General features: G+C 67.7%; 1 protein-coding gene across 3 annotated transcripts; it reads left to right on the top strand.

Annotated features, from left to right (window-relative positions):
• The first annotated feature begins 2,349 nt into the window (after positions 1-2,349).
• SEMA4A (semaphorin 4A) lies at positions 2,350-12,256 on the top strand. 3 transcript variants are annotated; one of them, XM_063357474.1, is made up of 15 exons: positions 2,350-2,471; positions 7,046-7,186; positions 8,306-8,466; positions 8,593-8,655; positions 8,743-8,841; positions 9,246-9,354; positions 9,462-9,578; positions 9,701-9,831; positions 9,939-10,108; positions 10,188-10,338; positions 10,600-10,789; positions 10,888-11,003; positions 11,092-11,261; positions 11,346-11,452; positions 11,546-12,256. In XM_063357474.1, exons 2-15 carry the CDS (start codon positions 7,048-7,050, stop codon positions 12,172-12,174), a joined length of 2,352 nt encoding a protein of 783 aa, XP_063213544.1. In that variant the 5' UTR covers positions 2,350-2,471; positions 7,046-7,047; the 3' UTR covers positions 12,175-12,256. The 3 variants fall into 3 exon arrangements, with proteins under 3 accessions (XP_063213544.1, XP_063213541.1, XP_063213542.1); XM_063357471.1 differs by lacking the exon at positions 2,350-2,471 and adding an exon at positions 3,998-4,117; XM_063357472.1 differs by lacking the exon at positions 2,350-2,471 and adding an exon at positions 5,478-5,615.
• Positions 12,257-12,824: the final 568 nt, after the last annotated feature.

Here is a 12,824-nt window from a genome sequence, read left to right as displayed (position 1 = left end):
CTCCAGTGCCACCCCCTCCCTGTGCCCCATTTGCCCCCTCCCCACACCGTCTCTCTGCCCGGCTCAGGGGTGCCAGCGCCACCGGGACAGGTACCCCCCGCCGCCAGCGATGCCGAGGAGCGGCCGCGCGTCCCCTCTGTGCCACCTCTGGCCCTGGGGTGGGAATCCAGCCTGACCCCGAGCCCCGCGCCGCCGGGCCCCGAAAGTCATGAGGTTGTGCCCAAAATAGCGGGTTACTGAATGGCGAGGGGAAGCCGGTGACGCTGCCGGGACCTCGTGCTCCCGCCCGGCCATGCCACGGGGAGAAACGAGGTCAGGAGGTGAGGGGACATGTCACGGGTCCTCCCCACGTCCCCCCCATGGGACCCGGGCGTCCTGGCACGGCGGGGCTGGGTCACCCCGGGGAAGGGCTGCGCTGGCGGCATCGGTCCCTTTGCCACCCTCGGTGCCCCACGGCTCACACGACCTGTGGGGTCCCTGCACGGCCCCACGGGGACCTTGCACAGCCCATGGGGACAATGTACAGACCCATAGGGACCTTGCACAGCCCCATGGGGACCTTGCACAGCCCATGGGGACAATGTACAGCCCCATAGGGACCTTGCACAGCCCCATGAGGACCATATACAGCCCTTGGGGACAATGTACAGCCCCATGGGGACCACATACGGCCCGTGGGGAGCTTGCACAGCCCCATGGGGACCATGTTCAGCCTGTGGGCACCTTGCCCAGCCCCATGGGGACAACGTACAGCCCATGGGGACCTCGCACAGCCCTTGGGGACCTCGCACAGCCCCATACGGACCTTGCACCACCCATGGAGAGCATGTATGGCCCATGGGGACCTCACACAGCCCCATGGGGACCATGTTCAGCCCATGGGGACCTCGCATAGCCCAGGGGGACCTTGCACAGCCCCATGTGGACCTCACACAGCCCCACATGGGGACGATGTACAGCCCATGGGGACCTGGCACAGCCCTTGGGGACCTCGCACAGCCCCATATGGACCTTGCACCACCCATGGGGACAACGTACAGCCCGTGGGGACCTTGCACAGCCCCGTGGGGACCTTGCACCACCCACGGGGAGCGTGTGTGGCCCTCGGGGACCTCGCGCAGCCCCTGGGGACCGTGCACACGGGTGCCCGTGACAGATCTCCGGCCCCGCTCCAGCTGAAGCACCAAGTCGGGGCGGTTTCTCCAGCTCCTCCTGCCATCCCGCTGGGCCCACCCCCCCCCGCCCAGCAGGCTGCCAAGGGGGAAATGGCCAGGACTCGGCCTCGCTCACTTGTGCATCGAGTGTCAGGGTCTCTGCACCGGGTGGGAGCAACGGGGTTTGGGCACAGCAGACAAAACATGGCCGGGGGGGGGGGGTGGAGGCATGTGCTGGGGACCGTTGTGCTTTTGGGGGTGAAAAAAATCTAGCACAAGGGAGCCTTGGAGCAATCACCGGGATGGGGTAGAGCCAGGGCTGACCCCGATGTTTGGCAGCCACCGGGTTTACCGGGCTGGGACATGGCCAAAGGGGTGCTGGGGGCCCCGCGAGCCCCACGCTGGCCCCCTCCAGGCCCCTGCGTGCCCGGTGGGATTAAGGTCAGGCCGCCCCGCTAATCCCAAGGGTGGTTTAAGATGTGAGTTTCTGCCCGCTGCCGCCCCCCGAGGTTGCACCCCAAGGTGCTGCGTGTTGCGGGACACCCCACGGGGCACCCTCGGGGGGAAGCAGGCAGGGGCGGGGGGGTTGCTGCGGCTCAACTTTTGGGGTGGGAGGGGGCCGGGGCAGCTCCGTGTCCCTGCACTAAGCCCCCGGTGCCGGCGGGACGTCAGGCACGAGGCACAAGGTCCTTACGACTCCCGGGAAAGGCTCCCGAGCCCCGTGGGAAGCGGGGAGCGGGAAGCGGGGAGCAGCCCCAGGGAGGGGACGGGGGACAGGTAGCCCCAGCGTGGGGTGAACGGGCCCGTTCCCGGCTGGCTGCTTTTGGGGGTGTCGATGGCAGCGCCCCGGTGTGTGCGAAGCAGCGGGGCCGACACCTCTCCCGGGCGCCCCGCGGGCGGTTCCGCCGTTGCAGGCTGGGGACAAGGTGACACCGAGCCTGAGGTCGTGCAGGGAAGTCGGTGGCGGGGGATCCTGTTTCGGGGCTCGGGGCACCCCGCTGCAACACGGCCGGGAAGGGGAAGGAGGGCGGCTTCCGAAGGAGAAGTGGGATCTGCCGGCGACAGCGGGGCCAGTCTCCCCGGCAAGGGAAGTTCCAATGGGGGGGAAGTGCCATCCGCCATCATCGGGCGCTGCGGGGTGTGGGGACACAGGTGACCCGCTCGGGACCGGGGCCTGGCAGCTGCTGGTTGTGCCAGGGCTGGGCCCCGAACGCACCCCCCCGGAACCCCCCCCAAAGCCAGGGAGAGCGGGCAGCCAGAGCCAGGGACCATCGGGGACCCGTGAGCGGCAACGGGGGCTGAGACAGGGGCGCAGAGGTGGGGGCGCAGATTCAAGGACGCAGGGATCCAGTGTGGACTTGGGGTGCAGGGATGGGGGTGCAGGGATGCAGGTGGATTTTGGGGGTGCAGGGATGGGGGTGCAGGGATGCAGGTGGATTTGGGGGTGCAGAGATGAGGGCGCAGGTATGGGGGTGCAGGGGTGGGGGTGCAGGGGTGGGGGTGCAGGGATACAGATGGATTTGGGGGTGCAGTGATGGGAGTGCAGGGATGTGGTGTGGATTTGGGGGTGCAGGGATGGGGGTGCAGGGATGGAGGTGCAGATTCAAGGATGCAGGGATCCAGTGTGGATTTGGGGGTGCAGAGATGGGGGCACAGGGATGGGGGTGGATTTGGGAGTGCAGGGATGGGAGTGTAGAGATGTGGTGTGGATTTGGGGGTGCAGGGTTGCAGCGTGGATTTGGGGGTGCAGAGATGGGATGCGGGGGGGCAGGTGTAGGGATGGGGGTGCAGGGATGGAGCACAGATTTGGGAATGCAGTGTGGATACGGAGGTGCAGAGATGGGGGTGCAGGGCTGCAGTGTGGATTTGGGGGTACAGAGGTGGGGGTGCAGGGATGCAGTGTGGATTTGGGGGTACAGAGGTGGGGATGCAGGGATGCAGTGTGGATTTGGGGGTGCAGAGGTGGGGGCGCAGGGATGGGGATGCAGGGATGCAGTGTGGATATGGGGGTACAGAGGTGGGGGTGCAGGGATGCAGTGTGGATTTGGGGGTGCAGAGACGGGGTGCAGGGATGGGGACGCAGTGTGGGTAAGGGGGTGCGGGGATGGGGGTGCAGGGGTGCAGTGTGGATCCGGGGGTGCAGAGATGGGGGTACAGGGCTGCAGTGCGGATTTGGGGATGCAGAGGTGGGGGTGCAGGGGTGCAGTGTGGATCCGGGGGTGCAGAAATGGGGGTGCAGGGCTGCAGTGCGGATCCGGAGGTGCAGAGGTGGGGGTGCAGGGATGCAGTGTGGGTAGGGGGGTGCAGGGATGCAGTGTGGATTTGGGGGTGCAGAGGTGGGGGTGCAGGGATGCAGTGCGGGTATGGGGGTGCAGGGGTGCAGTGTGGATCCGGGGGTGCAGAGGTGGGGGTGCAGGGGTGCAGTGCGGGTAGGGGGGGTGCAGAAATGGGGGTGCAGGGGTGCAGTGTGGATCCGGGGGTGCAGAGATGGGGGTGCGGGGCCATGGTGCAAATGGCAGGGAGCAACGCTGGGGCGAAGGGACAGGGCGCAGCTCTGGGGACACCAGACCGCGTCGAGGGGGGGTGTTTGACGGGACACTGTGGGTGCAGAGGGGTGTCTGTGCCCGTGCGCCTCCGTCCCCATCTGGAGGGGGGGGAGATTTGGAGGGGTGGGGGTGTGGGGGGTCCATGTGCATGTTCTCGCGTGTGTGCGGGTCTGTGCGTGGCGGCGTGAGCCCAGCCGTGCCCGTGCAGGGGCCGGGGGTCCATCTGTCGGGCCGGTCCGTGTGTCGGTGTGTGGCTGCGGGGGGAGCGGGAAGTGGGGGGGGGGGGGGGGGGGGAGGCCAGCCGGAGCCGGCCGAGGTAAGCCGTAGCCATGGCGACCGGAGCAGGATCCGGTGGCCCCGCAGGGATGCTGCTCCCGCCAGGCCTCCCCGGCCGCCCGGCCCCGGGGGCTGCCACAGGTCGGTACCGCCGCACCGGGACCGGAACGGGGCCGGGGAGCGGGGCGGGGGGGGGCGGGGGGGGTGTCACTGCTGGGCGGTGGGAGGCAAAGCCGGGGCTGGGGGCAGTCGCCATAGTGGGGACGGGCTTTGGGGACACCCCCCCCCCTCCCCAGACAGCCCCGACGCTGACAAAGGGGGCCGAGGTCCCGACCCCGGGGGGAGCTGCCCTGCGCCCCCCACCCCGCATCCCACCCCTCCCGCGTCCCCCCCTCCCCGCTCCTTCCTCCCGGCTCTCCTTTGCATCCCTCCACACCTCCTCTGCCCGCCCCCCCCCCCCGCCCCGGTCCCCGCATCTCTCCCCACCCTCCGCATCCCGCCCTTTGCATTCCCCAACTCCTGAATCCCACCCCCACCCCCCCAGCTCCCTCCCCTGCAGCCTCCTGTATCCTTACCGCATCCCACCCCACCCCCCCCTTCTCCCTCGCTTTCCATCTCCCCCGCACCCCCTCCTGCTCCTTGTCTAGGGGGGGACCGAAGGAGCCTCCCCCAGTCTGAGCCAGGCTGCCCCAGTCCCTGATAAACGCCTGGGTGTTGGAAGCATCCCTGCACCCCGGCACGCCACAGGGATGCTCCTGCGGGGGGGGGGACACGGACAGGGGGTTGGGGTCAAGCAGCAGAGAAGGACCACGCTCTTCCCCGCTGCAGGGGGATCCCAGTTCCCGCTTGGGAAACTGAGGCACGGGGAAAGTCTCGGCAGTGCCAATGTGGCCACCAGCTTCACGTCTGCCCTGCGCCGTCGTGACACGTCTGGGTCTGGCCCTGTCCTGGGGCAGGTTAAACCCCTCTTTCCAGGGATGATGTGTGTTTATTGGCAGCGTTGTATTCCCCGGCTTGGAGGGGACCTGGAGAGTGAGTGGGGCAGGGGACTGAGTCCCATGGAGCCGTGGTGAACCCGAAAGCACCAGGGAAAATGAAACCACCCCAATGTTGAGAGGCCCTTGGTGACGCTCGCTTCCACGTGCCAAATCCCACGCAGGAGGCTGTAACGGTGTCTCCCCCCCTGCGTGTCCCCAGCCCACTTTGGCCAGAGGACCCAGAGAGGAGGAGGGACAGGGCTGTGACGGAGCTTCGGCTCCCCATGCCGCTGGAGCAGCCTTGAGGCAGCTCTTCCTTCACAGAGATGGCTCACATCGGGGGGGAACCCTCTCCGGGGGCTTTCCCCAGCCCCCCGAGCCTTCAGCCTCGCCGAGGAGCCTCCACTCTCTTTCCCATCCCTCCTCCCCCTCCGCCGGCCCCGGTGGCTCCGGCCCAGGGCAGAACAATGCGGCCGGTCCAAGCCTCCGTGCGGCCCCATTTCTCAGCCAACCCTTCGCCAAGTGGGAAATCCGGGGCAGAGTAACCTAGTTTCTGGGCTGACAAGGAGCTTTCTGTCCTGGCCAAGCAAGGTGGCAGGGACGGAGCTGCCCTCCCGGGGCTCGGTGTCCCGGCGGGCGGATGGTGGCACCGGGGGAGGCAGGTAAGGAGGTGCCAACAGGGCAGGATGCTCCTCAGCCTCGTCAGAAGTGGGCTATCGGGGTGCCTCCGATGTGGCTATGGTGTTGGGGGGACCCCAGGGCTTTGGCTTCGGTGGGTTTCTCGCCCACGGCCATCCCAGAGCAGCCTGGAGTGGAGCCTGACAGCTACGGGCTGGTTGTAGGGGCGGTGCTCAGCCCCGGGGGGCTCTTTGCGGGGGTGACGCTCAGCCCCATGGGGTCGGTTGTGGGGAGCAATGCTCTGACCCATGGGGTTCTTTGTGGGGGCGATGCTGATGCTGATGCTCAGCCCCACGGGGTTGTTTGTGGGGGCGATGCTCGGCCCTGGGGGGCTGTTTGTGGGGCCAACAGTCCCATGGAGCTGTTTGTGGGGGTGATGCTCAGCCCCATGTAGTTGTTTGTGGGGGCGATGCTCGGCCCCATGGGGCTGTTGTGGGGGGCAATGCTCAGACCCGCTGTCGATCCTCACAGTCAGCAGGAGAATCGCCATCGCTTTGCTCTCACCCTAAAGATTTCCCCGAAGCCAGGAAAAGAACCCAGGCATCCGGGGACCCCGTTGGCACCCACAACCCCCCCCGGGCACCCCAGTCGGAGGAGCGGGAGCACCCCGGCTCCCATCCCAGTTCCCTCCACCAGGCTTCGCTGCCCTCCCGGCGGGGACGCGAGGCAGCGAGGCGGGAGCAGGCGCCCGCTGCCCCAACCTGCTGAGGCTCGTCCTCTTCCAGCAGGACTTTCTGGTTCCCGTAGTCCCCGCCGGGGCCACGCTGGGCTGGGCCGGGCCACTGCGAGCCCCGCCACCAGCCGGGCTGGGAGCCCTGCAGCGCGGCTGGACCTTGGCCGGGCGCTGGGCATGGGCCCGCGAGGGTCTTGTGGCCGCAGCCCCCTGGGGCCGGGCGCCTGCCGGGTGCCGATGCTCCAGGGCCGGAGGTGAGCCAGCTCTGTCCTCGCCCGCCGGAGAGGTAATGCCACTCGCTGGGGACATGGTGGCCACCTGCAAGGGGTCCCGGGGACCACCCGTTTCTCAAGACGTTGCTCTTTCCCCATTGCTCCCAGCAAGAGCTGCAAAAAGAGCTGCAAGAGGGGGGTTTCTCGGTCTCCCCCACTAATTTTCTGGATTCTCCGGCCGCTGATGGAGCTGCACGGGGGAATCCCTGATGGGGTCGGGCACTGTGGGGCTCTGCGGGGGCATCTGGACACCCCATGCCGGGGGGGGAGACCCTGTCCCCACAGGGTGTGGGGACGTCTCCGTCTGTGCAGCGGGAAGCTCTCAGCCATATTCGGGGGCCCACGTGTGACTTCAGGCGCCGGGTACCCAGGGCCCCCCCGCGCCGGGTTGCTGGCTTCCCCCATCTCGTTTCCGCTGGGTAACACGCAGCCCCGGCAGCGCTCGCCCTAACCCTCGCCCTTCCCGCAGGGATGGTGCCGGGACCCTCGAGGGCTACCTCCCTGCCGCCCCCCGCCATGCCCACCGCCGCCCTCCGCCTGCTCTGCGGCGTGGTGATGCCGGCCGCCATGCTCTGCGCCGAGCCCCTGCCCCGCGTCACCTTCCCCAGCGGTGAGTACGGCACCGGGCTGGGGAGGGGATGGGGACAAGCTGGCTGGGGAGGGGGACAACAGCACCTTGGCACAGCATCCGTGCCCACTGGGGAGCATCCGGCGTCAGGGCGGCCCCATGGGCTGCTCTCCAATACAGCCTCCCCGCCTCGTTAGCCCCTCTCATTAGCCCCTCTCATTAGCCCCGCGACGGGCTGGGGCAGTGGGACGGTGGCTACGGGGCTGGGGACGGGGGCTGGTGGCAGCAGGGCGATGCGAAGGGCTACGGGGCCGCTGCGGGGGCAGATGTAATGGGGCTGGTCGGCACCCAAATGGCTTTTGGAGCGGGAGGTGGGGGCACCCCAGGGTGCCAGCTCCGGCAGAGCGATTTTAGCCGCCCCCCCGGCACCCAGGGATCCGCTCAGGGCCACCCTGGGTGGGGGGAAAAGCTGCCTCCTCGGGGGGACGGGGCACTGCGTCCAGCCAAATGGCAGGTGGCAGAGCAAGGGGTTTGGGGGCGGGAGGGCGGCGGGGGGGGGCAGGCAGGAGAGGTCTGTGCCCCCATGGCAGGGCCGTGCGCGGCCGAGGCCCCTGCCCGCGCCGCCACTTCCCTTTCCCCACGCAGCCGTTCCAAGAATTGCAAAATCTCCCTTTTCCTTTTCTCTATTTCGGTGGCTGGCGGGGGGCAAACAAGAAGCCTGCGGCCCCCCAGCTGCGCCTGGGGGCACCGTGGGGGCTTGTAACCCCCCAGGCCTCCGCCTTGGGGTGCGGCATCCCCAAAACGCCCCACGGCTGAGGCCCCAAAGCATCTCGGGCAGAGCTCGCAGCCCAACAAGGGAAAATGCGCCCCGTTTCTTACGGGCAGCGCAGGGACATCAGAGGGCGAGGGCAGCAGCTTGGGGACGTCCTGCTCTTGCAGCAGGACCTGGAGGGGATGGGGGGGGGTCAGGTGGGGACCTGAAGGGGAAGTGGGAATGGCAGTGGGGGGGCCGTGGGGGAAGCAATGCACCCCATTTCCTACGTGAGCGGTGACACAAGCCGCAATGGCAGCTGCAGCCGCATCCGCCCCGGGGTTGACGGTGATGCCGGGACGTGCGCGTGTGTCCCTTGGCCCCCGTCATCCCCTTTTTGCTCCTGCCAGGGGACCCCCGCCGGACCCTGACCCATTTCAGCCAGGACAACGTCTCCCATTACGACATCTTCCTCCTGCACGAGAGCGAGGAGGAGCTGTACGTGGGGGCGCGGGACCGGGTGCTGGCCCTCGCCGTCGGCACCCCGGGCAGCATCCGTGCCAAAGCCTCGGTGAGCAGCGGCTTTTGGGGAGGCTGGAGCAGGGGGGAGGTGGTGGTGGGGGAAGCTGCCCTCCGCTGTGCCTCAGTTTCCCCTCTCGGGCTGGGCGGCCGTGGACACTTTCCCTTCCCTCCGCAGATAATGTGGGGACCCACGGCTGAGAAAACCTCCGAGTGCGCTTTTAAGAAGAAGAGCCAGGAGGTGAGACAGCATCACGGTTTGGGGGGGGTCCGGCAGGGCTGCAGGGATGCTCAGCCCCCGTCTCTTGCTCTTTCCCGGCCTCCGCAGACCGAGTGCTTCAACTTCATCCGCGTCCTCGTGGCCCTGAACCAGACCCACCTCTACGTCTGCGGGACCTACGCCTTCAGCCCCGCCTGCACCTACATCGTGAGTGTCCCCCCAGCCGAGGAGGGGGACGAGGGGGTGTCTCCAGACGTGTTGTGTCTCTGTTGCATAGAACCATGGAATGGTTTGGGTGGGAAGGGACCTTGAAGACCGTCCCGTCCCACCCCCTGCCCTGGGCAGGGCCACCTCCCACCAGCCCAGGTGGCTCCAAGCCCCGTCCAACCTGGCCTTGAACCCCTCCAGGGATGGGGCAGCCACAGCTTCTCTGGGCAACCTGGGCCAGGGGCTCACTGCCCTCACGGCCAAAAATTTCACAGTGAAGTCGTCTCCCCACTTGCCGAGCCCCGCAGCTTCCCCGCAGGCCAGAGGGAGTCCGCAGCCGTTTCTTGCAGATTTGGGGTTTGCTTTAACTCCCTTCGTTGATTTTTTCTCCCCTTTTCCCACAGCACCGGGAGAACTTCACGCTGGTGTCCAGCCGCAGAGGACAACCTTTCCTGGACGGGAAGGGCCAGTGCCCCTTTGACCCCCAGCACACCCACACGGCCCTGCTGGTGGGTGAGTAACGAGGCCAGTGGCCCCCATGGGTGGGCACCCATCCCCGGGGTGGAGTGGAGCGGGGGGAGGTCCCTGCCGCGGCTCACCCCTGCCCCGTCCCCGAGCAGATGGCGAGCTCTACGCCGGCACCATGAACAACTTCCAGGGCAACGAGCCCATCATCTCCCGCTCGCTGGGCAGCCGGACCCTGCTCAAGACGGACGCCTTCCTCCGCTGGCTTTCGGGTGAGCGGGGAGACGGTCCCTGGGAGGATCCCCCCCCCGCCTCGCCCTCCCCATGCTGGGGGTGTCTGCAGCCCCCCCCTCACCCCAGCTCCTCACCCGCCTGCCCTGGCTGTGCCCCACAGCCGACGCCGCCTTCGTGGCCTCCTTCAGCATCCCTGGAGACGACAAGGTCTACTTCTTCTTCGAGGAGACGGCCGACGAGTTCGATTTCTTCGAGCGGCTCCTGGTGCCGCGGGTGGCCCGTGTCTGCAAGGTGCAGGGACGATGACGGGGGATGATGATGGGGGATGATGGCGGGGGACAATGGGGTTACCCAGCCCCTGTCACCCCAGGGGCTGAGCATCCTCCCGCCTCCCGCAGAGCGATGTCGGGGGGGACAAGGTGCTGCAGAAGAAGTGGACGACATTCCTGAAGGCCCAGCTGGTGTGCTCCCAACCCGGCCGCTTCCCCTTCAACGTCATCCATCACGCCTTCGCCCTGCCCCGCCGCGACGGCGGTGCCGACTTCTACGCCGTCTTCACCTCGCAGTGGTGAGTCCCAGCACCCGGGGGTGTCGCGGGGGCACCGGGGACCCGCGTCCTCCCCGTGCTCACCTTGCTGTCCCTGCAGGCAGGCGGGCAGGGCGGGCAGCGCAGCCGTCTGTGCCTACAGCCGGGAGGCTCTGGAGGAGGTCTTCGAGGGCAAGTACAAGGAGCTGAACAAGGAGAGCTCCCGCTGGACGGTCTACAGCGGCGCCGACATAAGTCCCCGGCCCGGCAGCGTGAGTACTGCCCACCCCCGGGGGCCAAGACCCTCCTGGGGGACGATGCTGGTCCCCATGAGGAGTGGGTTTTCTGTCCCAGTTCACCCTGTGTGCTCGCACTGGGGTGAAATGGTGGTGGCGTTGCAAGCGGGATGGGAAGGGGATAGTGGTCCTTTTTGCACCCAACTGACGCTGGCACAGGGCCGCCTGGTGGCCTGTCCCCCCCCGTCCCCGTACCTCAGTGTCCCCCCGCCAGCACTGACTCCTCTCTCCCTACAGTGCTACATGGGTCCCTCCTCTGACAAAGCCCTCACCTTCATGAAGGACCATTTCCTGATGGATGGGAAGGTGACACCCACCCAGGGGCAGCCGCTGCTGGTGAAAACGGACGTCACATACACGCGCATCGTGGTGGACGAGACTCGTGGCGTCTCGGGGGCCACCTACCGTGTCATGTTCCTGGCCACAGGTGGGTTTCCATGGGGGTACACACAGGCCACCTGGTCACCCCTCCTACCCTTCCCGCGTCCCCCTAAAACACCGGTGATGTCCCCTGTGCCCCTGCAGCGGAGGGTTTCCTGCACAAAGCGGTGGAGCTGCCTGGGGGTCCCCACATCGTGGAGAGCATCCAGCTCTTCAAGACGCCAGAACCGGTGAAGAACCTACTGCTGGCTCCGGGGAAGGTAGGGGATAGGGACGACCAAACAGCCCACCCCAGCCTGGCACGGGGGGGCAAGGGGGAGGCTCAGCCCTGCACCTCTCCCACCCCAGGGCATCCTCTTCGTGGGCTACTCCGGTGGCGTCCTCCAAGTCCCGTTGGCCAACTGCAGCCTGCACCGGAGCTGCGCCGAGTGCGTGCTGGCGCGGGACCCGTACTGCGCCTGGCACAGCCTGGAGGGCTCCTGCCAGCCCACCCGCACCGCCGTCGCTGCCGAGGACATGTGAGCCGGGGAGGGAGTGGGATGAGGACGGGATGGGGGACGGCGGAGGGGACCGGGATGCTGATGCCGCTCTCCCGGCCGCAGGAGCGCGTGGGTGCAGGATGTCGAGGAGGGGAGCCCAGACACCATGTGCCACCGTGGGAGGGCCATGCCCCGAGCCTTGGGGACACAGGAGGACCCCGCCGCAGAGAGTTGAGTATGGGGGGGCACGGCGGGACGGGATCTGGAAGGTAGGACATGGGGGGGCACTTCATCACCCCGCTCTCCCCTTCTGCACCCCGCAGGCATCAGACCCCAGCTCAACGCCGTGGTCCACCTGCCGTGCCCCCACCGTTCCGCCCTGGCCACCTACAGCTGGCAGCAGCCCAACGGCCGTCGGGACCAGGGGGACACGGCGCTGCTGCCCGACCACACGCTGGTGGTCATCATGCGACGGGGGACTGTCGGCACCTACAAGTGCCTGGCCACCGAGAACGGCTACACGTGGACTGTGGCTCACTACCAGCTGCAGGACCCCGGCGGGGCGGCCCCCCAGCCGGACGGGGTGGCTGAGGAGGGGTTGTCCTCAGCCCCCAGCACACCCGGGTCTTACTGGCCCCAGTTTGTCACCGTCACCGTGCTGCTGGCCGTGACGCTGGCCGCTGCCGCCTGCCTGGCCCTCCTCGCCTACCACGACCAGCTCAAAGCCAGGAGCAAGGTGCGGGGGTGCAGCGCGCCCCAGAGCCCCCCATCCCAGCGCCGGGAGAAGGTACCCCTCAACGGGGGGACGGGAGAGCCCCCGGCACCCGGAGTCCCCACCACGGAGGAGGAGGAGGAGGAGGAGGAAAGCTCCCGCGCTTGCTGCCTCCAGCTCGATGGGGACATCGATGCTGATAACAACAGGGTCCGCGTCCCAGCGGGGGACACGGCGTGACGCCGCCAGCGGGTCGGGGAGACTGTGGAGAAGCAGCGGGGTGTGAGGGGGATACGAATGTGAAGGGGTTTTTTCTTTTTTTTTTTTTTAATTTAATACGTGTGTTTTAACGTTAAGGTAACATTATGGGGTAGTGGCGAGGGGCAGCGGGGTGGGACGGGCCCCGGGAAGCAAGGGGGTGGGACGGGGCAAGGAGGTGGGTTTGGGGGAGAGAGGGGGTCGAGGCAAGGACACGGGGACAGGGAAAGGACGTGGCACAGAGGAGGGACGTGGCCGTGGGGCAAAGACATGGAGCCAAGGGCAGGACGTGGCCGTGGGGTGGGGACGGGGGGAGCTGGCGGATGCCGACACTGGTGTCGCCCCAGGGAAAAAAAAAAGAAAAACTGGGACCCATCAAAGCTCCAAAATGGGGAAGGCCGATCCCAGCTGGGCTCCATGGGCTGACCCCACGGGCACCCACCCTGCGCCGCCAGACCTCCCCACCCCGCTCCCCACCGCCCTGGGTGCTGGGGGGGGGACGGCACCCCATCGCCTGCCCCCTGGCCAGCCGCGGTGGTGGAGCCCCCCCACTTCTCCCCAGCTGCACCCCCCCCCGGCGTTGGCCCCTGCTGCTTTTTTGATGACGTTGAGCCTTCTTTTTTTTTTAAGAC

This window comes from Chroicocephalus ridibundus, chromosome 21, assembly GCF_963924245.1.
Source record: "Chroicocephalus ridibundus chromosome 21, bChrRid1.1, whole genome shotgun sequence".
In the NCBI taxonomy this organism is placed as follows: Eukaryota; Metazoa; Chordata; class Aves; order Charadriiformes; family Laridae; genus Chroicocephalus; species Chroicocephalus ridibundus.
Note: the sequence above shows the minus strand (reverse complement) of the source record. Positions and strands in the feature narration are given on the sequence as shown.